This window comes from Hyla sarda, chromosome 7 (assembly GCF_029499605.1).
Source record: "Hyla sarda isolate aHylSar1 chromosome 7, aHylSar1.hap1, whole genome shotgun sequence".
Classification (NCBI taxonomy): domain Eukaryota; kingdom Metazoa; phylum Chordata; class Amphibia; order Anura; family Hylidae; genus Hyla; species Hyla sarda.
Window position 1 is genome coordinate 77,028,281 of NC_079195.1, and position 27,520 is coordinate 77,055,800.

The 27,520-nt window shown below is 43.9% G+C and overlaps 1 protein-coding gene across 6 annotated transcripts in view; it reads left to right on the forward strand.

Annotated features, from left to right (window-relative positions):
• Nucleotides 1-304: 304 nt before the first annotated feature.
• Nucleotides 305-27,520, forward strand: part of ATE1 (arginyltransferase 1) — a 162,361-nt gene continuing 135,145 nt past the window's right edge. For 3 of the 6 annotated variants that reach the window (XM_056529733.1, XM_056529732.1, XM_056529735.1), the window contains exons 1-5: nucleotides 715-869; nucleotides 14,593-14,656; nucleotides 17,009-17,071; nucleotides 19,172-19,275; nucleotides 21,954-22,199. In XM_056529733.1, coding sequence (XP_056385708.1) covers nucleotides 764-869; nucleotides 14,593-14,656; nucleotides 17,009-17,071; nucleotides 19,172-19,275; nucleotides 21,954-22,199 — 583 coding nt within the window. In that variant the 5' untranslated portion in view covers nucleotides 715-763. Of the gene's footprint in view, nucleotides 530-713; nucleotides 870-14,592; nucleotides 14,657-17,008; nucleotides 17,072-19,171; nucleotides 19,276-21,953; nucleotides 22,200-27,520 lie in introns of those variants that run through there. The other 3 variants (XM_056529736.1, XM_056529737.1, XM_056529734.1) reach the window with 2 other exon arrangements.

A 27,520-nucleotide genomic window follows, 5' to 3' on the forward strand; every position in this document is an offset into this window, starting at 1 on the left:
TTTACAGAAAAATGTACTACGTAGAAATGGAAGCCCCCACAAGTGACAAAATGATGGGTTTTTTTTTGGGGGGGGGGGGGGGGTTCAATTTTGTCACAATATGATTTTTTCCGTTTCACCGTAGATTTTTTGGGTAAAATGACTGATGTCATTACAAAGTAGAATTGGTGGCGCAAAAAATAAGCCCTCATATGGATTTTTAAGTGGAAAATTGAAAGGGTTAAGATTTTTAAAAGGTGATGAGGAAAAAACGAAAGTGCAAAGACGGAAAAACGCTGCGTCCATTAGGTGTTTGGAACAGTACACACGCAGCAGAAGGAGGGAGGGGCTGTCCGGGACAGCCAATCAGATGCTCGCTTCCATCACGTGCCTGGCTCGCGGGGAGACAGGTGCAGTGTGATTGGTGGCGGCGGGTAGCGCTCGGTGCCCCGGAGCAGTCCGGTAATGTACTCCATACTAGAGTACCGGGGTCTACGCGATGAGGCGTCCTGCGGGTATTGTCGTTCACGAGGGGGCAAAGCATCTCACGGTAGGTCGTAACGCTGGGTGGGTTGCGTCATGCATATTTACATAAATTGTTTTTGCTTTTCGATTTACAAATCCAACATGGCGGTGCGGTGTACACCCGCTGTCGGTTTTGTTTACAAGGGATGGGGACGTTTCCTTGTTTTGCCACTAGTAAAGATGGCGGCTTTCTGTCCGGGAACAAACGTGGTAGTGCGCATGCGCCCGGCCGGTTGTCAGCTTCGGATCAGAGAGCAAGATGGCGTCAGCCGGCGGGGGACCGCTGAGTATTCTGGAGTACTTTGGTGGGGAGGAGGGCAACCGGTGCGGCTACTGTAAGACCGAGGCCGGGAACGTGTCGCACGGTACGGAACTCAGGGTCACGTGATGTTGTGCGGGAGGTGTCAGGTTAGGTGTGTCCTGTAGTTCATGACCCCTCTTGGGGTGACAGCTGCCCCGCATCATCCTGATTGTAAGGGAAGGAGGGAGGTCACGTGATGTCACTGCTCGTCGCCTTTTATTGGCATCTGTGCAGTGTGTACTACTACTACTACTACACCCATCATTCATACAGCTGTTGCCAAACTACAACACCCAGCGTGCCTTGACAGCCTTCAATTGTCAGGGCATGCTGGGAGATGTAGTTGTGCAACAGCTGTAGAGACACAGGTTGCTGGACACCAGTACCTCCAGCTGTTGCAAAACTACAAGTGGCAGCATGCTGGGACTTGTAGTTTTGCAACACTGATTCGGAAACACTGGTTTAGACTCATTTATCATTGGTTTTACCTTCTTTTTGGTATTTAATTTGTTGCAAATGTAGTGAATTGTGCAATAATTTTGTGACTTTTACATCTCTCTCTCTCTCTCTCTCTCTCTCTCTCTCTCTCTCTCTCTCTCTCTCTCTCTCTCTCTCTCTCTGATTTATTTTTTATGAGTTAATACAGATGAAGTTAAAAGGGCTCTAACTTTTGCAGTGGTCGCTGCAAAGAGACCATTGAAAAGTTTTTTGCAAATTTTTTGCGCAATCCCGCTCTAGCCCGGACCAAACTTGCTTAGATCTAAGCTGGTTATGAAGATTAATGCTTTTGATAAATTTGGGGGAAATACATGTGATGTACACGCAGGAAAATGGCCAGATTTGATTTACACATACAATTAAACACTCTCTCCATGAAAGAGATCTCTCTTCTGTGTTTGAATAGTTATTGTGTAATTTTATGTCTGATACTTGTCTTTGTTTGTAGCCCATAATTGTAAGCGCTGCGGAATCTGTAGGCGCTATATAAATAAATAAATATTCGGAATTGCTGAAATACCCAGAGTAGGGAGTCCCTATACCAGTGTTTCCCAACCAGGGTGCCTCCAGCTGTTGCAAAACTACAACTCCCAGCATGCCCAGACAGCCGAAGGCTGTCTGGGCATGCTGGGAGTTGTAGTTTAGCAACAGCTGGAGGCACCCTGGTTGGGAAACACTGCCTTATATGTATGCATTGGCGTACCTCTGGATGGACAGAGGCAGAAGTTCAAAATGCTGGTGGCAACTTTACATTTAAAGGGGTACTTCACTAGTTTAAAAAGTCTGCAGATAGGGGAGAAGTTTGTTTTTGCAGCGGTTCTGATATCTAGGAACCGCCCCGCCCCGCGATCTCCAGAATGGGGCCCTTTTCGCTCCCTGTGCATGAAGCACCATGTCCGGTGCTCCCAAAAAAAATTCAGATAGGGAATTAGTTTAAAGGGGCACTCCACTGGTCAGCGTGGAACTAAATGTTTCAAATGTTGTTTTCACGCTGCGGGGGTCGGCCACGCCCCCTTGTGACATCACGGCTGTCCCCCGCAGCACTAAAACAGCATTCAGAACATTTACTACCACGCTGGCCAGTGGCGTACCTCTGGTGAAGTACCTCTGTAAAATGCTGTGTTCACACTAAGGATTGACTGATTATCGATTTGGCCGATATTCACTATTTTGGATGGTATCGTTATCGGCAATTACCTTGCCGATAATCCAATAATGCCCCGCACACCCCCCCCCCCCACGCACCACCCCAGCCAGAGACCGCCGCCCCATTGCCTCCCCCATCCCCGGGGTCCGCGCTACTTCTGGCTCCTGCGGCGTCCTGTGTTATGTTGTGCGCTGCGCAATGACGAGTGACAGCTCAGGACGCTGCCAGAGGTAACGCGGGCCCCGGGAATAGGTAATTATAATACAGGGGATGGGGGAGGCAATGGGGCAGCGGCGGTGGTTGGACTAAGGACCGGCAGGGGGAGAGAAGCGGGTGGTGGCGGCGGCGGTCTCTAGCACTGCAAAAGCCGCTGCAGTTCATTGATTTAAATAGCCTGCTTTAAATCAATTATCTGCAGCGGCGTCGCCGGGGGGGATAAATAGCCGATAACTTATACCGATATTCCGGCATAAGTTATCGGCTATCGGCCTTAACCTCCACAGATTATCAGTATCGGCCCTAAAAAATCTATCAGTCGATCCCTAGTTCACACAAGGGAATAAGGGCTTAGTCACACTATGGAATTTCTGTCTAGATATATTCCAGGTAGAGATTCCATCTGGCACCAGTAAAACAAGCCAGTGCTAGGACCACTTGGAAATATGTTATTTTTTGAAAAAAATTTTCATAGACTGCAATGCATTTCAAATCGGATTCTGCCAAAAGAGTAAATGGTGTGGCAGGATTCCATTAAGAACAATGGGAGACTGCTGAACCATATTTTTCGAGTGGAATTCCACTTGGAAAATCTGTAGTGTTAATGAGCTTTAAATGTATGTAATCCTGTCTAAGGGACAATGGAGCAGTTGCATTTAGTAACCAATCAGCTTTTATTTTTTTAGAGGCCTTAAAGTGAAAGCTAGAATCTGATTGGTTGCTATAGGTAATTGCTTCACTGTTACTCTGCACAGGATTTGCTAAGTCTCCCCCCAAAAATGTTGCCCATATAAAATAAAGTTATGGTGTGTCCACGAGTCTGTGGTAATTCAATTTACATGCACTGTACTTTAAATGGGCACTGTCAGATACAAAAACTTTTGATATGTTGTAAAGCATGTATAACCAATAGGTTTTGCAATTGATTTCATTAGAACATTTTCAGTATTTCATACTGAAAAAGCCAGTCAAACAACTGCCCCCCCCCCCGCCTGCTTGGACACATACTAGTCCTGCTGTGTCCATGCATCATCACCTATGTCATGGACACACTTCCTTGATTGACAGCTGTGAGCGCAGGACTCACAACTGGGGGAAAAATCCTCCCACTGTCAGCTTGTGTCCCGCTACTGTCAGTGAGGACAAGCTGGGAGTTGTAGTTCTGCTAATGCTAGGGGAGATGTGAGCGGACAGCATACTGAGGGAGGGGGCGGAGGCCTGCACAGTGAGGCCACGCCCCCTCCCTTTGAGAGGAATTCAGACTAGTGAGCTAAACTAAAAGTGTAATAAAAAAATAAAGGTGCTAGACACATAAAAATTAGATGTACATGGTCAGGATTAGGAACTGAGTGATACATAAAAGTTTTTAGTTGGATCTGATGGGTACACTTTAAATGCAGATTTTCAGTGAACTGTGTGTAATAAATAAATGAACAAATGCTAAACGTATAAAGCTGACAGCTGATTGTGTGACCAAGTCTGGAGGCAAATGTCCATAGGGAATAAAGGCGGATGCAGCTGATCTGTGGGAAATGTAAACTACAGTCATCAGGAAGAGCTTGTATATACTGTACAGGGTCCTGTCAGCAGAGTATATATAGTGTTCAGTCATTATTACTGCTGCACTGGTCATAGTTGGCACGAATGCACTGCTCAGTGCTAAAAGCAGCAGCTGTTCACCATGCTAATGTAGCGCCAACTGCGGTAGCATGAAATTGGAAATATGTCCCCTAAAGCTAGGTACACACGTCGGAATTTGTGAACGGAAAATCCGCTTGGAAATTTCCACTTGAAGAATGGCATTGCTCTTTCTTCAGGGGAAATACTCGCAAGTCTATTAGAGACTGCAGTGTTCGCACGGTCCTAGCGCCGACTGCTAGCTGCACTCGGAATCTGCCCGGATATTCTGTAGTGTGAACCTAGCCTTAGGGCTCCTGGTATCCTTATTGCTACAGCCCTGCTGTGCACAATGGAGATAGGGAGCCAGCTTACCAAGCTCCCCTGCTTCCTCTATAGTCAGCGCTATGCCCGCCCATCATTTTCTTACTCTTACGTCCTAGTGACCTGAGAGCCTACACCGATTTGGCGCCTGCACTTTGCTACCAGAGCATAGTGCTCACCTCACTAGGATGTAAGTGTGAAGAAGTTAGAATAGTAGCCATGCACATGTTGGGGAGATTGATCAAATCCTGTGCAGAGGAAAAGTTGACCAATTGCCCATAGCAACCAATCAGATTGCTTCTTAAATTTGAAACTCTGAAAAATGATGAAAGCAACCTGATTGGTCGCTATGGGCAACTGATCAACTTTTCCCTCCGCACAGGTTTTGATAAATCTCCCCAACTGACCCTGATTTACTAATAGTGAAGTGTTGTTTTCTTTATTGTCGGGTTTTTTGGAAACTGTCAGGGATTTGCTCCTTTTACCAGGCGTTCACATCCTTTTTCCTTTTTTCCCAAGAAAGGCTATATTCACATGGTGGATTATCTGCAATTCCCCACAAATTCCTTTCATCAAAGCTTGTTGAGTGGAATTGCAGAATTTCTGCAGAATTTCTTCGTCAATATGCTTTGATGTTTGGACAGTATAACTTTTACAAAGGTATTGTAAGGCTGGGCTCACACTAAGGAATTTCAGGGGAAAATTACACTCGAAAATTCCGGCGCAGCAGACTCCCATTGCTGTCTATGGAATTCCGCTGCACAGTCCACACTACGAAATTTAAATGGCAGAAAATCTTAAAGGGGTAGGGGATAAGATGTCTGATCGCGGGGGTCCCCAGCAGCAGGACCCCCGCGATCTCCCTGCTGTGTTCATTTAGAGCATCGGGTGCAGTGCCGGAGGCTCTTGATGCCACGCCCCCTCCCATAGACTTGCATTGAGGGGCCATGGCCGTGACGTCATGAGCGGGGCGTGACTATGACTTCATGAGCCTCCACCACACATCGCCAGTCATCCGGCACGGAGCGAAGTTTGCTCCGTGCACTGCATGTCTGTGGTGCCGCAGCCGAGATCGAGGCGGTCCCCAGCGGTGGGACCCTCGCGATCAGACATCTTATTCTCTATCTATTGTATAGGGGATAAGATGTCTAGGGGAGGAGTACTCCTTTAAAGGGTACCTTTCATCAGAAAAAACTTTTGATATATTATAGATTAATGTATGCAGAATAACTTTCCAATAGCATGTTATTAAAAAATATGCTTCTTTCTTTTTAATTTTCCACTTTGAAAAAATGACCACTAGGGGTCTCCCTACCAGTCCTTTTTTTTTTTTTTTTTTTTTTTTTTATAGATTTCAGACTCATGCACGAGTCCTAAATCTCAGACTGCATCTGGAACACAGAGAAACTCACCACTGCTCCCTGGCAGTGAGCAGTGGTGAGTTTGTCTGTGTTCCGGCTGCAGTCTGAGATTTAGGACTCGTGCATGAGCTGAATTAAGCAGAGGAACTTCTTGGGGACATACAGTGTGGCAAAAAAGTATTTAGTCAGCCACCAATTGTGCAAGTTCTTCCACTTAAAAAGATGAGAGGCCTGTAATCATCATAGGTATACCTCAACTATGAGAGACATAATGAGAAAAAAAAATCCATAAAATCACATTGTCTGTTTTTTAAAGAATATATTTGCAAATTATGGTGGAAAATAAGTATTTGGTCAATAATAAAAGTTCATCTCAATACTTTGTTATATACCCTTTGTTGGCAATTTGTATAATCCAATGAACTTCGTGGGTAACAGGGAATTCTCTGGCGCTGACCGGAACAAAGAGGCTTCAGGTAGGTAGGTTTTACCTGAAAGTAAATGAAGAAAGGATAGTCCAGCAATACCTTTTAAAATGTAGATCCTTTATTTAGCTTTTCTTTAAAATGCAGAACACACCATCCCACCTTCACCCAGTCAGCAAACCTCTCCTATGGACGCGTTTCGAACGCATGCGCGTTCTTGATCACCACACCACCTGTGTGTTCCTCACCTCCTCAATAGTAAGTTCAGGAGGGAGTAGCACTTACTTCAAGAAGACTTGTATGAAAACACCCTTTGTGTTCTTTAAAACTTAACCCAAAAACAGGTTAACTTGAAGCAAGTGCTCCTCCCTCCTGAACTTACTATTGTGGAGGTGAGGAATACACAGGTGGTGTGGTGATCAAGAACGCGCATGCGTTCGAAACGCGTCCATAGGAGAGGTTTGCTGACTAGGTGAAGGTGGATGGTGTGTGCTCTGCATTTTAAAGATAAGCTCAATAAAGGATCTACATTTTAAAGGTATTGCTGGACTAAACTTTCATCATTTACTTAAAAGTACCAAGCCGGGCCGGGCTCGAGTCCTTACAGACCGTGGAGGAGGTGAGCTGAGAGAACTATATTTTTTATATAGGTTTTACCTGAGCTTACCTACCTGAAGCTTCTTTGTTCCAGTCAGCTCCAGAGAATTCCCTGTTACCCACGAAGTTCAATGGAATATACAAGTTCACATGGGAAGGCTGCAGACAGACAACCAAGTCTCCTTCATTGTCTAACACGTGCTAACCATTGTTGTGTATGTCGGTACACAACCTGTGCGGGTAAGAGACCACCTATACCGCCATCCCTGTCCGACATTAGCACGTGTGATCCTCCACAAGGAGCACCTGTGCCTTGTGTTTTTAGGCTTTGTTGGCAATAACAGAGGTCAAACGTTTTCTTTACATGTCTTCACAAGGTTCACACACTGTTGCTGGCATTTTGGCCCATTCCTCCATGCAGATCTCCTCTAGAGCAGTGATGTTTTGTGGCTGTCGCTGGGCAACACAGACTTTTAACTCCTTCCAAAGGTTGAGATCAGGAGACTGGCTAGGCCACTCCAGGACCTTGAAATGCTTCTTACGAAGCTACTCCTTCATTGCCTGGGTGGTGTGTTTGGGATCACTGTCATGCTGAAAGACCCAGCTACATTTCATCTTCAAATACCTTGCTGATGGAAGGAGGTTTTCACTTAAAATCTCACGATACATGGCCCCATTCATTCTTTACTTTACACTGATCCGTCGTCTTGGTCTCTTAGCAGAGAAACAGTCCCAAAGCATGATGTTTCCACCCCCATGCTTCACACTAGGTATGGTGTTCTTTGGATGCAACTCAGCATTCTTTCTCCTCTAAACACGACGAGTTGAGTTTCTACCAAAAAGTTCTACTTTGGTTTCATCTGACCATATGCATTCTCCCAATCCTCTTCTGGATCATCCAAATGCTCTCTAGAAAACTTCAGACGGGCCTGGACATGTACTGGCTAAAGCAGGGAGACACTTCTGGCACTGCATGATTTGGGTCCCTGGCGGTGTAGTGTGTTACTGATGGTAGCCTCTGTAACTTTGGTCCCAGCTCTATGCAGGTCATTCACTAGGTCCCCCCGTGTGGTCCTGGGATTTTTGCTCACCGTTCTTGTGGTCATTTTGACACCACGGGGTGAGATCTTGCGCGGAGTCCCAGATCGAGGGAGATTATCGGTGGTCTTGTATGTCTTCCATTATCTAATAATTGCTCCCACAGTTGATTTCTTCACACCAAACTGCTTGCCTATTGCAGATTCAGTCTTCCGAGTCTGGTGCAGGTCTACAATTTTGTTTCTGGTGTCCTTTGACAGCTCTTTGGTCTTGACCATAGTGGAGTTTGGAGTCTGACTTTTTGAGGTTGTGGACAGGTCTCTTTTATACTGATAACAAGTTCAAACAGGTGCCATTATTACAGGTAAAGAGTGGAGGACAGAGGAGATTCTTAACCCCTTAAGGACACATGACGTACTGGAACGTCATATGTCCGCTCCCGATCTATAACGCGGGGCCACTGCGTGGACCCGCTTCATAGCGGGTCGGGCCCGGCCTCTAACAACGGCCGGGACCCGTGGCTAATAGCGCGCGGCAGTGATCGCGGTGCCGCGTGCTAATAACCCTTTAGACGCAGCGTTCAAAGTTGAACGCCGCGTCTAAAGTGAAAGTGAAAGCATGCCGGTTAGCTCAGGGAGCTGTTCGGGATAGCCGCAGTGAAATCGCGGCATCCCGAACAACTTACAGGACAGCCGGAGGGTCCCTACCTGCCTCCTCGCTGTCCGATCGCCGAATGACTACTCAGTGCCTGAGATCCAGGCATGAGCAGTCAAGCGGCAGAATCATTGATCACTGGTTTCCTATGAGAAACCAGTGATCAATGTAAAAGATCAGTGTGTGCATTGTTATAGGTCCCTATGGGAGCTATAACACTGCAAAGAAAAAAAGTGAATAAAGATCATTTAACCCCTCCCCTATTAAAAGTTTGAATCACCCCCCTTTTCCCATAAAAAAAAAAAAAAAAAAAAAAACGCAGTATAAATAAAAATAAACATATATATATATTGCCGGGTGTGGAAATGTCCGAATTATAAAAATATATTGTTAATTAAACCTCACGGTCAATGGCGTACGCGCAAAAAAATTCCAAAGTCCAAAATAGTGCCTTTTTGGTCACTTTTTATATCCTGAAAAATGAATAAAAAGCGATCAATAAGTCCTATCAATGCAAAAATGGTACCGCTAAAAACTTCAGATCACGGCGCAAAAAATGAGCCCTCATACCGCCCCATATGTAGAAAAATAAAAAAGTTATAGGGGTCAGAACATGACAATTTTAAACGTATTAATTTTCCTGCATGAAGTTACGATTTTTTCCAGAAGTCCGACAAAATCAAACCTATATAAGTAGGGTATCATTTTAATCGTATGGACCTACAGAATAAAGATAAGGTGTCATTTTTACCGAAAAATGTACTACGTGGAAACGGAAGCCCCCAAAATTTACAAAACAGCGTTTTATTTTATTTTTTTTTCAATTTTGTCTCTCAATGATTTTTTTTTCGTTTCACCGTAGATTTTTGGGCAAAATGACTGACGTCATTACAAAGTAGAATTGGTGGCGCAAAAAATAAGCAATCATATGGATTTTTAGGTGCAAAATTGAAAGGGTTACGATTTTTTAAAGGCAAGGAGCAAAAAACGAAAATGCAAAAACGGAAACCCCCCCGGTCCTTAAGGGGTTAAAGGGGTTATCCACCATAAGGTGATTATAGTAGGGATCGACCGATTATCGGTATGGCCGATATTATTGGCCGATAATCACGATTTTGGGCATTATCGGTATCGGCAATTACCTTGCCGATAATGCCCCGCCCGCCCCACCGCACCGTGTCGCACCCCCCACCGTAGTGCTGGGTGGTATACCGGTATGAACCGGATACCATTTTTTTTTCTCCCACGGTATGTATTTTGGCCTATACCGCTATACCGGTCGGGTCCCTCCCCCACCCTCCGAGTCAATAAAAGAAATTAAACTTACCCGTAATGGGGGTGGTCCGGGCCATCCATCCTTCCTGTAGTGTCCGGCGGCATTCCGGGTGGAGGGTGAACCGGTCCGGGCTGTCCTTCTCCAGGGTCATCTTCTCCACACCGGGCAGGCTCCGGCCTAGTACGCTGCATAGACGCCGCTACGCCGTGACGTCAGGTACGTCGCTGCGCACGGGCGTCACTGCGCAGCAGCGTCTATGCTGGGTTACTAGGCCGGAGTCTGCCCGGAGTGGAGAAGATGACCCCCGGAGAAGGACAGCCCGGACCGGTTCACCCTCCACCCGGAATGCCGCCGGACACAACAGGAAGGATGGATGGCCCGGATGACCTTGACAGGTAGGGGGAGAGAAGCGGGTGGCGGCGGCCTATGGCACCGCAAAAGCCACTGCAGTGCATTGATTTAAAGCGCCCGCTTTAAATCAATGATCTGCAGCGGTGTCGTGGGGGGATAAATTGCCGATAACTTATACCGAAATATCGGTATAAGTTATCGGCTATCGGCCCTAACCTCCACTGATTATCGGTATCGGCCCTAAAAAAACGATCTCGGTCCATCCCTAGATTATAGTACATACCTGCCAGACAGTAATGGACATGCTTAGGAAGGATCTGCACTTGTCTTGGGGCTAAATGTTTATGTTGTGAGATTACCATAACACTGTGGCTAACTTTTTGTTAACTGGTATTTCCTATTTGAGTTTTCTTCTTTTGCCTACAAATCCCATAATTCCATTTTCCTTCCTCCCACACATCAGCCACCCCACCCATTGAGACATAAATGAGCTACATCCATTCAAAAGACCTGTGGTTTTCAATCAGGGTGCCTACAGCTGTTGCAATAGTTGCAGATTGATCCCTCTCCCACCAAGCGATCGCTCCACCCATTGAAGCAGACAAGCTCCCTGTCTTCAGCTGACTAGTGAGTCAGGTGTCGGCCGCATTGCAACCTGGGAATAATCTGAGACAACAGTCATATTGTATGCTGATAAAAATAAATATTGGGGTGAAAATCACATAAGAATTGTGAGAAAACCGTCACACACAGGTACAGACACTATTATGAACTACACTAACTTTACAGCCCCTGTAGCATAGTCAAATAAAAAAAAATCCTGGAATACCGCCAGAAATCTTGCTTGTTTGTAGGTGACCAAATACTTATTTTCCACCATAATTTGCAAATAAATTCTTAAAAAATCCTTCAATGTTATTTCCTGTATTCTATCCCCCCATTCTGTCTCTCATAGTTGAGGTATACCTATGATGAAAATTACAGTCCTCTCTCTTGCGCAATTGGTGGCTGATTAAATACTTTTTTGCCACACTGTATCTCAGGACCTACTCGACATATTTAAGTAAGTGACCCCCTCAGCCACACTATAAGTCAGTGTATTGGATTTAGTGTGGGTGAACAGGCTGACAGTTTTTCTTTAAACTAAACATCTATCTCGCTCTGTGTGCGCCCTTCTGCACACATGGGCGGCCGTGGAGATCAACGAACTTCACCCACTACCGGTTGCTCTCTGCAAGAGATGGTCTGCCCCAGTGATGCGCCACCTCGATTGGCTAGTAGCGCTGGGAACAGCAGACCAGACGGGAGCCAGGAGAGCACGGGACCTAGTCCCCTTGTTTCTCTCTGTAGGACCTCACAATATGGAACTTTGCATGAACTATACAATAGGGATCGACCGATATAGTTTTTTTAAGACCGATACCGATAATCGGTGGAGGTTAGGGCCGATATCCGATAACTTATACCGATAGTCCGGTATAAGTTATCGGCTATTTATCCCCCCGCGACACCGCTGCAGATCATTGATTTAAAGCGGGCGCTTTAAATCGATGAACTGCAGTGGCTTTTGCGGTGCCATAGACCGCCGCCACCACCCGCTTCTCTCCCCCTACCTGTCCGGGGGTCCTGAGTCCTATTTTTTTTATTTTTTTTAAATCAACTAGTGTCAGAAAGTTAAACAGATTTGTACATTTCTTCTATTTAAAAAAAATTATTAATCCTTCCAGTACTTATTAGTGGCTGTATACTATTGAAAACATTCTTTTCTGTATTAACCACTGGGAACAATATATGAAAATTCTAACCAATTGGTATTATACACCAGCTAAATTAGCTAAATTTTATCACTCCATGTCTAATAAATGTTGGAGAAATTGTAATGAGACAGGAACCTTGAAACATCTTCTATGGAATTGCCCTATTATTGCACCGTTTTGGTTGGAGGTTGAAAAACTTATCAATGACCTAACTGGAAAATATTTCACTCTTACACAAGAATTCGCTCTTTTATTGTTGGGCATTCATGAAATTCCAGAAAAATGTTGTATTCCCATTTGTCACATAATTTTTACCGCCCAACGTTTACTTACAAGAAGATGGAAATCTTCCGATGTCCCAACAATCCAGGAACTTATAGCAAATGTAACTACCAACTGCAAATATGAGATCACATTGGCGCACCAAAATGGTTTTGGTATAAAAAAAAAAAACAATTGGAATGCATGGTTACATAAATTCCCTAATGTCACATGATTCCTTCTAGATACATTATCAGAATTACTTTTAGATCTTTTATTTATTTAATTTTAGTGTCTAGTTTACTCTTATTGTAAGGGGAGGGGTGTGAAGGCAATCCGACCATTAAAACAATAAATACTATACCTTTAATTTAATCACATCTGATATCCTTCGCTGCAAATGTTATGACTTGTTAGAGTTAATTTGTTATTATTTATATATATGCTGTTGTATTTTATCAGCATGGAAATGTACTTATTTTATTCTATTGTATAACATATTATACTTCATAGTTTCCTTGAGCTTGATATATTATTCACCTTTTACTTTAATGTTTAATCTAAAAATGTATTGTTTATTGTATAGTGTAATGTTTGTTGTAAAATGTAATAAAAATATATATAAAAAAAAACAAAACAAAAAAAAACATTATTTTCTGTATGGATTTCTTTTCTGTATGACCACAGTGCTCTCTGCTGACACCTCTGTCCATATCAGGAACTGTCCAGAGCAGGAGAAAATCCCCATAGCAAACATATTCTGCTCTGGACAGTTCCTAAAATGGACAGAGGTGTCAGCAGAGAGCACAGTGGTCATGACCAGTGTTCCCATATGGCCCAAACAATCTCATTGCCCAAAACTTGCGCTGGGACTGCCAAGATTGGGGGACATATTTCTAGAAGTCCCATGCAACTTCTGTAAATACGTCTCCTGATTGCGCAAGTCTTAGGTTATGAGAGTATAAGTTTGAACGTATTCTGCCATCAAACCGTCATGACAGGTACTCTTTAAAGCTGTTCATACACGTCATACACGTTTCCCAACCATGGTGCCTCCTGCTGTTGCAAAACTACAACTTCTAGCATGCTCAGACAGCCAAAGGCTGTTTGGGCATGCTGAGAGTTGTAGTTTTGCAACTGCTGGAGGCACCCTGGTTGGGAAACCCTGCATTAGATAAATATTGTCCAATGTATTTTTCCTGATTCTCTATAATATTGCATGTCTGTTTTAATGGGTAGATGGTGGACATAAGTTTGTGTCTCAGGGCAAGAAATAACTGGGTATTCCATCTCTCTGCCAACATAGTACTAGAACCGCTAATGGGCTGGCTCTCAATTCTCCTTTAGAAAATTCTGCACGTCAGTTCTGCTCCAAACTCATTTAGTCAGGAGAAATAAAGTCCCACGGACTTCAGTAGGCTTTTACCTGCGGATTGCACCAGAAGAATGCATGTTCACTCCTCTGATGGAATACAATTCAGCATCATATTTTTGTCCACTGAACAGAGTGATGGAAAGAACATTTAAGTCTATGGAATTTACATTAAGGCAGAATTGGAGCGGACTACTGGTGTGGAATTACGGATAAGTTCCTCATGTAAACGTACCCTAAGGGTGGGGTCCCACGTAATGGATCCGCAGTGTATTTTACTTGCCTGCTCGCAGCGGTGGATTGTGTGCAGGCAATGTGTGGCCTCTTGTAGCGACGGATTGCCGCTGCGAGCAGGCCAGGGGCAGGACAAGGTGGGAAATGGGGGGTGGCAACAGCTGGAGGCACAAAATGGATCAGGTCACCGGTACGTGTAACCTACCCTAAGGCTGTGTTCACACTGTGGCCTCTCTGGACGGAATGCTGTTCTAGCGTCTCCTGCAGAATTTCTAGGGGAGATTCCGCAGTGTAAACTCTGAATAAGGCTTCTTGTACATGGCAATGTGACGGCCATCAGGAGAGCCGGGCAGAAAAGTGGGAGAAAAATTACTGCATGTGCCGTCTTTTTCCTCCCGCTATTCATAACTGCGCCCGGCGGCCCCCATAATAGTAAATGGGAGCCACCGGGACCCGCTGTTGCCCATTGCTCCCTGTCATGAGAACGGCCGTCAACATCGTCTTTTTTTTTTTTTTCTGACTGACGTTCTTGATGGGGAGCAATGGCAGTGTGAAAGGGGCCTTAGCAAGGGAGAGATGGTGAGTACCTAATATATCGAAGAGCCTGTTAGTACAAGACAGCAATTTGTCTGACCATAATCCTTTCCCTTATCTTGTAGGCATGTGGGCACATTCTCTGACTGTTCAAGATTACCAAGACCTGATAGACCGAGGATGGAGACGGTAAGTGAAGGCCGTATTGTGGCGGCTCCTCAATCATTTTTTTTTCTCTTCCTGGATAATACTACTGTCAAGTGTATGTTATGTAGCTATATCTTTGTTTCAGGCCTTCTGCTCTTCCTGCCCACCCTCTTCCTGTCTTAGAATACTCCATTATCTTCAGTGTCTGGCACTTGGCCTCTTCTTTCTAATCTCAGATCTCGCCCTTGATAATGCATTAGTGAGTGATGTTCATTGTCTGGCCAGATGATTACAGTATGGCGCTTACATCAAAACCCAAGTTTCCTAAAATCCACAAAAAAGAAATAAAATCTGCATTACCTAGAAATGATGTCATACAATGTTCTAGTGCTAGGTCTCTTTTTTTTGTAGAAAAATACAAAAACTTTTTATATGTTGTAAATCTTGGCAAAACATTAACCCTTCAAATATACTTCATAAGAAAATGTTATTTCCTTTTTATTGAAATCATGGCTTAAAAAATCATGGCTTTGTCCAAGCCGAAGCACAGGCATCGACAAAGTCCAGTAAGTGAGGGTGGACTAGCACTGTGCTCTCTCTTCTTTCTGATAGCTCTCCTGTCTGATAGCACTCCTCTGTGCTCTCTCCTGGCTGATAGCACTCCTCTGTGCTCTCTCCTGGCTGATAGCACTCCTCTGTGCTCTCTCCTGGCTGATAGCACTCCTCTGTGCTCTCTCCTGGCTGATAGCACTCCTCTGTGCTCTCTCCTGGCTGATAGCACTCCTCTGTGCTCTCTCCTGGCTGATAGCACTCCTCTGTGCTCTCTCCTGGCTGATAGCACTCCTCTGTCCTCTCTCCTCCTGGCTGATAGCACTCCTCTGTCCTCTCTCCTCCTGGCTGATAGCACTCCTCTGTCCTCTCTCCTCCTGGCTGATAGCACTCCTCTGTCCTCTCTCCTCCTGGCTGATAGCACTCCTCTGTCCTCTCTCCTCCTGGCTGATAGCACTCCTCTGTCCTCTCTCCTCCTGGCTGATAGCACTCCTCTGTCCTCTCTCCTCCTGGCTGATAGCACTCCTCTGTCCTCTCTCCTCCTGGCTGATAGCACTCCTCTGTCCTCTCTCCTCCTGGCTGATAGCACTCCTCTGTCCTCTCTCCTACTGGCTGATAGCACTCCTCTGTCCTCTCTCCTCCTGGCTGATAGCACTCCTCTGTCCTCTCTCCTGTCTGTGGTGTGAATCGGTTGCTGTGGACAACATGGCTGTTTTTTCTTTTAGTTTTCATAAATTCACTGTTGGGGCTTCTTCGCACAGTTCAAAAGTGTTGCACATAACCAATCAGAGCACAGCTTTTATTTCCTAATCTAGTCTGGTAAAATGAAAGCTGTGCTGTGATTGGTTGCTATGGGACCAGTTTTGATAAGAGGCTTATTACTACTTCAATGTTTTTAAATGCCAAGAGTTTAATGCATCAAAATGTAAATTCAGTGTTTCTGTAATCTTTTCCAATTGTTATAGAAAAACTAATGGGGGAAAGTGCCATACCTAGGCCATATTATAACAAACATCACCATTCATTTAGTACCAGGAATCTGTGACAATTTACAATAAATGGCTTCAGCAGCATTGGAAATCAGTCCAGTGCTGGTTGTTTAACTCCTTAGATGCCACATTCAGTAGCGACCATGGCGCTGAGGGAGGTATTTGACAGGTTCCGGTCATTTGTCCTGGCGGCCAGGGGATTTCTGGCTGCTCTGATCTGTTAGTGCAAGCTGTACACTGCAATAGAATAGTGGAAATGGTGAGTTTTTATTTTTTTTTGGTCACTGCAAAAAGGAGCTCTGCAAATGTAAAAATTTTGGGGATTCAGAGTGATTAAAAAAAAAAAATCACATAATAAAGTTCACACATCATTTTTACTGTGTGATAAGCTCAGAAAAAAATATATTAGCTTACAAAATTAGCATCTTTAGGGTTTTTAAAACATACCATGGCGCAGTTTGTGACATACATTTGCAAAAATTGTAGCTGAGGCATCAATAACCTGTTAAACTGCCCTGTGTGATCCATAAGGCTGGTATCACACAAAACTGTTTTTGGAAAACACCACAGCAATTTATATATATATATATATATATATATATATATATATATATAATTTTATTTCTTTTATTTTTTGCGAAACTCCAAAGTGGATCTAGCAAGAATGAAGCTTTTCTATTTCCCATTCCTTTTGAATCCGCCCTTACAATATGACACAGACTGATGACTGTACATGTGTCTCACATACGCACAGATGACATTTACCATTGTGTGGAATGCTTGTGTTTATAGAATAACCAAAGTGAATTGCACATTTTTTGTTTACACTCTTATTTGTTCCCACAATTGTTTGTAGGAGTGGGAAATATGTGTACAAGCCTCTGATGAGCCAGACCTGCTGCCCACAATACACTATAAGGTAAGACTGACACATGTTTAAGTTCAAGGCTTTTAGGGGCCACAAACAGCAATGTGCCCAGCCCACACAACACAAGCCTTACATGCCATATTGGGTGTAATAGGACTGTTCCAGGAAATGTGGGGTCTTTCTATAAATGTCCGGGGCATGTTTGAGTTTGCTCCAAACCTAAAAGGAAAAAAAATCATTCAACAACTTTTTACACCTACTTCTTTAATAGAAGACCCTGACTAATGTATTGGTAAATAAATTGAGTTGTATGTATTGTCTTTATGTTAATGGCACACCTTGTCACTGGCATTATACTGCACAGACAATTACTTTTGCTGACATAGTAAGCATTGTGTCTCCGGCTCTCGCATAGTGATGCATGGGGAGAGCCCAATTTTTGACATATCACACAGACACATCAAAACTTTTTGGATTGGATGGGCTCTCAATACTGACACCCCCCACAATCACTAGATATTGCTGGGAGTACTAACAATTTTGAACATGTCACACAGACTTGGCAAACACTTTGATCGGGTGGACTGGACCCCACTTCCAATCTCTCTGCTCTATCTGTCTTATTGCAGGAATGAGTTGGATGGAGCAGTGAGCCAGAGAGTGAAATGAAGCGCACAGCTGCGCACTTCTCACGGCTCTATCTAGAGCTAGGTGGGGTCCAGTCCACCCAATCAAAGCATTTGCTATGTCTGTGTGACATGCCTAAAATTTTAAGTAGCGGTAACACTTGAAACCCCCCTCCCCCCCCCCCTTCTTTAAAAGATAATTAATCAGTTCTGCACATATATATTGTTATTATTGAACATTTAAAGCAGTTTGTACATTAACCATAATAAAGGTTTATTTCATCTATCATGGAGCCATGCCGGGTGCTTTTGTTTGGCTTAAGCACCCAGTGGTGGCAAGTGGGTTAAGTAAGCCACCAGACATCGTATAACTTTGCCCCCAGAATTTGGGGGGCAGATTTGGGCCTATAGGTGTGAAGTACACTGTGGATAATAGGGGTCTTAAGTCAGTCTTTGTGCAATACCAGATGAGATGTGAGGCTTGACTGAGTTGAGGAGCATTAAGTCCTGCACAGACCAAATGTATATTTTCATAGCATGTTAGTGTAATGTTAGAAGACGGAATCATCTGGGTGTAGGTATTCCAAGGGGTCCTAAATGCTCCTTCTCTAGGCACCATAAGGAAGGTTAAAGGGGTACTCTGGTGGAAAACAAATGTTTTCAAATCAACCGAGCCCAGAAACTTATACAGATTTGTAAATACTTCTATTTAAAAATTGTAATCCTTCTAGTACTTGTCCGCTGCTGTATGCTACAGAGGAAGTTGTATCGTTTTTTTGCAGTGTGACGCCAGTGCTCTCTGCTGACACCTCTGTCCATGTAAGGAACTGTCTGGAGCAGGAGAGGTTTGCTATGGGGATTTGCTGCTACTCTGGATAGTTCCTGACACAGACAGAGGTGTCAGCAGAGAGCACAGTGGTTAGACTGAAAAAAAAAAACTCAACTACCTCTGTAGCATACAGCAGCTAAGTCCTGGAAGGATTAAGATTTTTTAAATTGAAGTAATTAAGAAATCTGTTTAACTTTCTGGAGCCAGTTGATATGAAAAAAATTAATTTCCACTGGAGTACCCCTTTAAACCTTTCAGTAATTATCCGCTGCTGTATACTACTACAAAAGTTGTGTAGTTCTTTCTAGTCTGACCACAGTGCTCTCTGCTGACACCTCTGTCCATAGTAGGAGCAAATCCGCATAGCAAACCTTCCCTGCTTTGGACAGTTCCTGACATGGACAGAGGTGTCGGCAAAGAGCACTGTGGTCAGACTGGAAAGAACTACACAACTTCCTCTGGAGCATACAGCAGCTAACTACTGGAAGGATTAGGATTTTTTAATAGAAAAGGATTACAAATCTCTATAACTTCTGGCACCAGTGGTTTAGAATTTTTTTTATATATTTTTTTCCACCGGAGTACATAACCTATCAATTCTCTGTAGAGAGTTTGTTTGTAGCTGGTTATTGAATACCAACAAGGCGTCTGATACTGGACGACTTGTGCTTATGGCTTGTACATCTATGTCCACAGGTTATCTGCATCAAATTATCTACCCAACAAATCCCACAAAAAAGTTCTCAAAAAAATGCTAAAGTTTCTTCAGGATGGCGTAGTGTCTCATTCCACAAGTGATGGTAAGTGGGCAGTAGAATGCCGAAGAGAAATAGGAGGGACTTTAGCCATTTTACTGGAAGCAAAAATTGTGTCCTTCCTTATTGAAAACAGTTCTTTCCCATCAAGAAATAAAAGCTATAATCATTGATAGTCATGGAATTATTCTCTGTTCAATTAACCGTTCTAGTCTTCTGTTTCTTGGTTAACAGGAGGGACCAATGACAAAAATTCTACACAAGTGTGTGTGTGTGTGTGTGTGTGTATGTATATGTGTGTGTGTGTGTATATATATATATAATAAAATAAAATATTAGTTTGCCATCGGAGGAAATCATTATGTAGACTAATGTGTATCTTTCAAGATTAAAATTAGATTTAATGGGGTATTCCCACAACAGACTCTTATGACCTATCCAGATATGTCTGTTTACCCTGGGACCTTCACCTATTTCTAGAACCAGGCACCTTTTTCTCCCTTTATCCTTAAATTCTGTGACATGCACACGCTTGTATCACAAACTGCACAAATAAAGGTTTATGGCCCGTTCATATCGATGAAACTATACTGAAGATTCTTTCTGTCAGGTTTAATATACTGCTCAAAAAATAAATAAAGGGAACACTAAGATAACACATCCTAGATCTGAATGAATGAACTAATCGTATGAAATACTTTCGTCTTTACATAGTTGAATGTGCTGACAACAAAATCACACAAAAATTATGAATGGAAATCAAATGTATCAACCCATGGAGGTCTGGATATGGAGTCACACTCAAAATCAAAGTGGAAAACCACCCTACAGACTGATCCAACTTTGATGTAATGTCCTTAAAACAAGTCAAAATGAGGCTCAGTAGTGTGTGTGGCCTCCCACGTGCCTGTATGACCTCCCTACAATGCCTGGGCATGCTCCTCATGAGGTGGCAGATGGTCGCCTGAGGGATGTCTTCCCGGACCTGGACTAAAGCATCCGCCAACTCCTGGACAGTCTGTGGGGCAATGTGGCGTTGGTGGATGGAGCGAGACATGATGTCCCAGATGTTCTCAATCAGATTCAGGTCTGGGGAACGGTCCATAGCATCAATGCCTTCCTCTTGCAGGAACTGCTGACACACTCCAGCCATGAGGTCTAGTATTGTCTTGCATTAGGAGGAACCCAGGTCCAACCGCACCAGCATATGGTCTCACAAGGGGTCTGAGGATCTCATCTCTGTACCTAATGGCAGTCAGGCTACCTCTGGCAAGCACATGGAGGGCTGTGCGGCCCCTCAAAGAAATGCCACCCCACACCATTACTGACCCACCGCCAAACCGGTCATGCTGGAGGATGTTGCAGGCAGCAGAACGTTCTCCACAGAATCTCCAGACTCTGTCACATGTGCTCAGTGTGAACCTGCTTTCATCTGTGAAGAGCACAGGGCGCCAGTGATGAATTTTTCCAATCTTTGTGTTCTCTGGGAAATGCCAAAGGTCCTGCACTTTGTTGGGCTGTAAGCACAACTGCCACCTGTGGATGTCGGGCCCTCATACCACCCTCATGGAGTCTGTTTCTGACCATTTGAGTGGACACATGCACATTTGTGGCCTGCTGGAGGTCATTTTGCAGGGCTCTGGCAGTGCTTCTCCTGCTCCTCCTTGCACAAAGGCAGAGGTAGCGGTCCTGCTGCTGGGTTGTTGCCCTCCTACTGCCTCCTCCACATCTCCTGATGTACTGGCCTGTCTCCTTGTAGCGCCTCCATGCTCTGGACACTACGCTGACAGACACAGCAAACCTTCTTGCAACAGCTCCTGAATGAGCTGAACTACCTGAACCACTTGTCTGGGTTGTAGACTCGGTCTTATGCTACCACTAGAGTGAAAGCACCGCCAGCATTCAAAAGTGACCAAAAAATCATTCATTTGTACAACAGCATGTGAAATTGATTGTCAATCAGTGTTGCTTCCTGAGTGGACAGTGTGATTTCACAGAAGTGTGATTGACTTGGAGATACATTATGTTGTTTAGGTGTTCCCTTTATTTTTTTGAGCAGTGTATGATGCAGACATAAGAAAAGTTGTTGTGACATTGGTCTCTTTGGGGGAGATTTATCAAAACCTGTCCAGAGTAAAAGTTGCTGAGTTGCCCATAGCAACCAATCAGATTTCTTGTTTTATTTTTGAAAAGGTCTCTAAAAAATGAAAGAAGCGATCTGATTGGTTGCTATGGGCAACTCAGCAACTTTTCTTATAGACCGGTTTTGATAAATCTCCCACTTTATAACGAAAGAGTTCTCTACTCAATGCATTTTTTTCTTTAATATCTGTAATGCTGTGCTATGTGGAGACACCATAAATTGGACAGGCGGACGGACGTTCCACACATTTGAATGATCCCGTGGGCGCTAGGACTGCTTGGAAATGCGCTGTGCACAGTGCAGAAGAGTCCCATTGAAATCAGTTGGACTTTGCGGCAGCAAAATTTCCGAGCGGAATATTCCAATGGAAATTCGGCCTAAAGGGCTTACATTGAGGCTATTAGAACTTGCTGAGTTTTTTTTTTTGTTTTCTTTATTTCCTCATAGGGTTACAAAATAAAAGTTCATTGTTGGGAACAGGATGCCATATAAAAAAGAAGAAAAAGTATTTTATGAATATTTGTTCTCACACTCTACTCTTTCTCCCAGAACTTAGTCTTAAATGTTATCTTTCTCCCAGGTATTTCAGTAGAACCGATGGACTCTCAGGCCCACAGCCCTGTGTCCTGCAATGTTTTATGCAGAGACGAGAGTGACGTTCCAGAGGAGGAGCTGAAACCACTTGGCACTGAGGTAGAAGACCCTGAGAAACAACATGGAGAAAAGGAAATGGAGGAAAAGACTAGTGACAAAATACTCAAGGAACATGTAGACTCTGAGGAAACCGCTAAATTAAAGACAACTGTTCACTCAATGCCAAAGCCAGGTTAGTTATATATGAAGTAACCTCGAAATCCGTTTTCGTACAGTAGCATTGGCGCTCTTCCAGCCATGCAAGGTAGACTGCTTTAGTTTATGTGAAGGTTGGTGAGGATAGCAGTCAGCGACAGGCTAAGGCTGGGTTCACACTACCGTTTTGACGATACGGTCACCGGATCCGGCTCCCCTGTACCCCAGTCGGACCTGGCCCGTATCTCAGATAGTGACTCTGGTCGGCTCCTTTTTGCCCGTATCTGGTTTTGTGACCTGACCTAAAACCGTGGCATGCCATGGTTTTAAGTCTGGTCACAAAAATGAGCCGACCAGAGTCACTATCTGACTCCGGTCGGCTCACTCTAATGAATAAAATATGGGATGGGTCCGGCTGGGGTACGAGAGTGCACGATTCCACCCCCCTCAGCCAGATCTGGCAATCTTATTGTCAAAACGTAGTGTTTACTCAGTAGGTGAGTGGAAGTCAGGTTTATCTCCTGACAAAATAAAGCATGTCTGATCCCTGGTTCCCCCAGTCTGCAGCTGCATACAGCAGGGAGGCCCCATATACATTACATTGGGGGAGATCCATCAAGGCCTGTGCTGAGGAAAAGTCAACCAGTTGCCCAAAGCAACCAATCAGATTGCTACGTTTATTTTTCAAAAGGCTTTTTAAAAAATTAAGGAAACAATCTGATTGGTTGCTATGGGCAACTGGTCGACTTTTCCTCTGCACAAGATTTGATGAATCTCCCCCACAGAGACATTCCTGGGCATCTGAGCATATGAGAGGATTGATATTGAATTCATAAAGATTATGTGGATTAGAAGGAAGTTTATCTGCCAGATAAGTGAGGGTGTCAGACTGACACTCAAATGGCAGGGTCCATCTCCGATAAGATGATTTATAAACAGAAGGGGCCCGAGGCTTTGCATAAGTTATAAGGTACACCGAAACCGGGTAGAATGCATCACCTCTAGAACAGCCAGTATAGATTTAGGGTACGTTCACACGTACAGGATCCGGTGCAGATTTGATGCGCTGGATTTGAAACTGCCGATTAGAAGCTGTGCTCAGTCATTTAGTTTACATTGAAATCTGCAGCAGAAAATCCTGCGCCTCAAATCTGCGTATGGGGGAATGTACCCTTAAGGGGATTTTCTAATCAACTGGTGCCAAAAAAGTTGAACAGATTTGTAAATCACTTCCATTTAAAAATCTTAACACTTCCAATACTTATCAGCTGCTTTATACTTCAGATATACTACAGAGAAATTTGTGTAGTGCTCTGCTTTGTGTGCTCTCTGCTGACACCTCTGTCCATGTCAGGATCTGTCCTTTTTCTATGGGGATATGCTTATAATCTGGACAGTTCCTGACATGGACAGAGTTGTCAGCAGAGAGCACTGTGGTCAGACTGGAAAGAACTACACAATTTTCTCTGTAGCATACAGCAGCTGATAAGTACTGAAATGATTAAGCTTTTTGTATAGAAGTAATTTACAAATATGTTTAACTTTTTGGCGCCAGTTGGTTTGAAAGCATTTTGTTTTCCACTTGTTTCCACCAGAGTTCCCCTTTAAGAATAAAATGTCATCAGCAAAAGCAAGAGTAGTCAATTGAGAATGGCCAATCGCAATGCCCTTGAATGACTGTCTAAAGCTCATAGAAGGGGATCTCGGGACAGTTAAACAATAAAGGGAACAGAGGACAAACCTGCATTGTAGAAGACTGAACCCCAATCAACCAGATGGTGTGAGCAAAACCTTTTTATATATATATCAACTGGTTCCGGAAAGTTAAACAGATTTGTAAATTACTTCTATTAAAAAAATCTTAATCCTTCCAATAGTTATTAGCTTCTGAAGTTTTCTGTCTAACTGCTCAATGATGATGTCACGTCCCGGGAGCTGTGCATGATGGGAGAATATCCCCATATGAACTGCACAGCTCCAGGGACGTGAGTCATCAGAGAGCAGTTAGACAGAAAACAACACCTCAACTTCAGAAGCTAATAACTATTGGAAGGATTAAGATTTTTTAATATTAGTAATTTACAAATCTGTTTAACTTTCCGGAGCCAGTTGATATATAAAAAAAATACTGGCAAAAAATACCCCCTTTAACCCCTTAAGGACTCAGCCCATTTTGGCCTTAAGGACTCAGACAATTTAATTTTTACGTTTTCATTTTTTCCTCCTCGCCTTCTAAAAATCATAACTCTTTTATATTTCCATCCACAGACTAGTATGAGGGCTTGTTTTTTGCGCGACCAGTTGTCCTTTGTAATGACATAACTCATTATATCATAAAATGTATGGCGCAACCAAAAAACACTATTTTTGTGGGGAAATTAAAACGAAAAAACGCAATTTTGCTAATTTTGGAAGGTTTCGTTTTCACGCCGTACAATTTATGGTAAAAATGATGTGTGTTCTTTATTCTGAGGGTCAATACGATTAAAATGATACCCATTATTACATACTTTTATATTATTGTTGCGCTTAAAAAAAATCACAAACTTTTTAACCAAATTAGTACGTTTATAATCCCTTTATTTTGATGACCTATAACTTTTTTATTTTTCCGTATAAGTGGCGGTATGGGGGCTCATTTTTTGCGCCATGATCTGTACTTTTTTTTGATACCACATTTGCATATAAAAAACTTTTAATACATTTTTTATAATCTTTTTTTAATAAAATGTATTAAAAAAGTAGGAATTTTGGACTTTTTTTTTTTTTTTCGTTCACGCCGTTAACCGTACGGGATCATTAACATTTTATTTTAATAGTTCGGACATTTACGCACGCGGCGATACCAAATATGTCTATAAAACAAAATTTTTACGCTTTTTGGGGGTAAAATAGGAAAAAACGGACGTTTTACTTTTTTATTGGGGGAGGGGATTTTTCACTTTTTTTTTACTTTTACATTTTTTTACATTTTTTTTACAGTTGAATAGTCCCCATAGGGGACTATTCATAGCAATACCATGATTGCTAATACTGATCTGTTCTATGTATAGGACATTGAACAGATCAGTGTTATCGGTTATCTTCTGCTCTGGTCTGCTCGATCTCAGACCAGAGCAGAAGATGCCGGGAGCCGCACGGAGGAAGGAGAGGGGACCTCCGTGCGGCGTTATGAATGATCGGATCCCCGCAGCAGCGCTGCGGGCGATCCGATCATTCATTCAAATCGCGCACTGCCGCAGATGCCGGGATCTGTATTGATCTCGGCACCTGAGGGGTTAATGGCGGACGCCCGCGAGATCGCGGGCGTCGGCCATTGCCGGCGGGTCCCTGGCTGCGATCAGCAGCCGGGATCAGCCGCGCATGACACGGGCATCGCTCCGATGCCCGCAGTTATGCTTAGGACGTAAATGTACGTCCTGGTGCGTTAGGTACCACCGCACCAGGACGTACATTTACGTCCTGCGTCCTTAAGGGGTTAAGGGTCTGAATGAGGTGGACCATGTCAGAATCATTTTTAAAAAGGCCTCTGAGAAATATAAGAAGCAATATAATTGGTTATAACTGGTTAACTTTCTTCTCTGCACAGGTTTTGACAAATCTCCCCTATGTCTTTTTTTTTTTTTTTTTGGGTCAATCCAATTTGATCATTGCCATGCCTAAATTACCTTTTCCTTTACAAACCCTGCCAATTTTTTTTTTTTTTTACAGAAGGCTGTCAAACCGCTTGATAAACTCTTTAGACAATTTATTTGGGGTACTAATGGGGAAGCCGTATCAGCCTCTTTAGGAGTTATTAATCTACCTAATCTAAAGGTTCACAGCATTGCGGCTAAATAACCCTATTCTATGGACTGGATGGGGAGGGGGGAGGAACAGATTTGCCAGTTCTTCTCTCTTCTCCCTTAGCCAGCTTATCCTACTACACTTATAAACCTCCAAGGTCCCTCCCCTTCTCAGAGATAAACCACAATATGGTGTACCATTCAGAGGTGGAGATCTTCTCGTGTAGTTTGTAAACTGGATCCTGATGCTTCGATATGTCTTGTTTTTTGCCATAATCCTTAGTTTAACGGAACGCCACCCCCTTTCTGTAGGTCCTTTTAAAACCCACTACAGTGGTCCCTCAACATACGATGGTGATCCGTTCCAAATGGTCCATCGTTTGTTGAAACCATTGTATGTTGAGGGATCCGTGCAATGTAAAGTATAGGACAGTGGTCTACCACCTGCGGACCTCCAGATGTTGCAAAACTACAACACCCAGCATGCCCGGACAGCCAACGGCTGTCCGGGCATGCTGGGAGTTGTAGTTTTGCAACATCTGGAGGTCCGCAGGTTGAAGACCACTGTTAGAGGAAGTTGTACTCACCTGTCCCCGCCGCTCCGGACCGTCACCGCTCGTCACCGCTGCCCTGGATGTCGCTGTCCATCGCTTTCGCCGCGTCCCCGGGGTGTCCCCTACGCTACGCCAAGGCCTCTGCTTCCCCGGCATCCTCGCTCTCCGTTGCCGCCATCACGTCGCTACGCACGCCGCTCCTATTGGATGACGGGAGGGCGTGTAACGTGATGACGACGATGGAGAGCGCGGACGATGCAGGGGATCCCGAAGAGGACGCGCCGGAGCCTTGCGGACAGGTAAGTGATGGTCAGCGGATTACGCGGGGCACCGTAAACGGCTATCCGGTGGCAGCTGAAGCAGTCTGCGCTGCCGGATAGCCGTTTATGCGATGGCCCAGACATACAAAAGCATCGGATGTTGATGCTGCCTTCAACATGCGATGGCCTCGAGACACCATCATATGTTCAAATTATCGTATGTCGGGGCCATCGTAGGTCGGGGGGGGGGGGGGTCACAGTAATTGTGTTTGTGTGCGACATCTTGTCTAATAGGTTTACTTCTCTCTCTTTTGCTGAGGCCTTTCTTAAATTTCCTCCACTATATAATCATCACTTTTATTATATTCAACTTGGGCTTCTTTCACACTATGAGCATTCATCCGTTATTAAATGTCAGTTTTCTGTGTGAAAACGAATGTATAATAATGGATGAAATAACGGGTGCTAACGGCTGAATAAATATTCATCCGTTAAGACCCCTTATCCCTCATGTATGGCCATAACACCTCTGCCTACAGACTCCCACCGCCGGGACTACTACTACTCCCATCATGCAACAGACTTCTTTCCATGATGGGAGTAGTAATTCCCCGGCTGCGGGAGTCTGCAGACAGCTGGGGAGGCTACTACTGTTTGTTTGTACTACTACCCCCATCATGGAACAGAGTCTGTTACATGATGGGGGTTGTAGTACAGGGGCTGAGAGATTGATTGCACCAGGTTTCACTTCTGAGACCC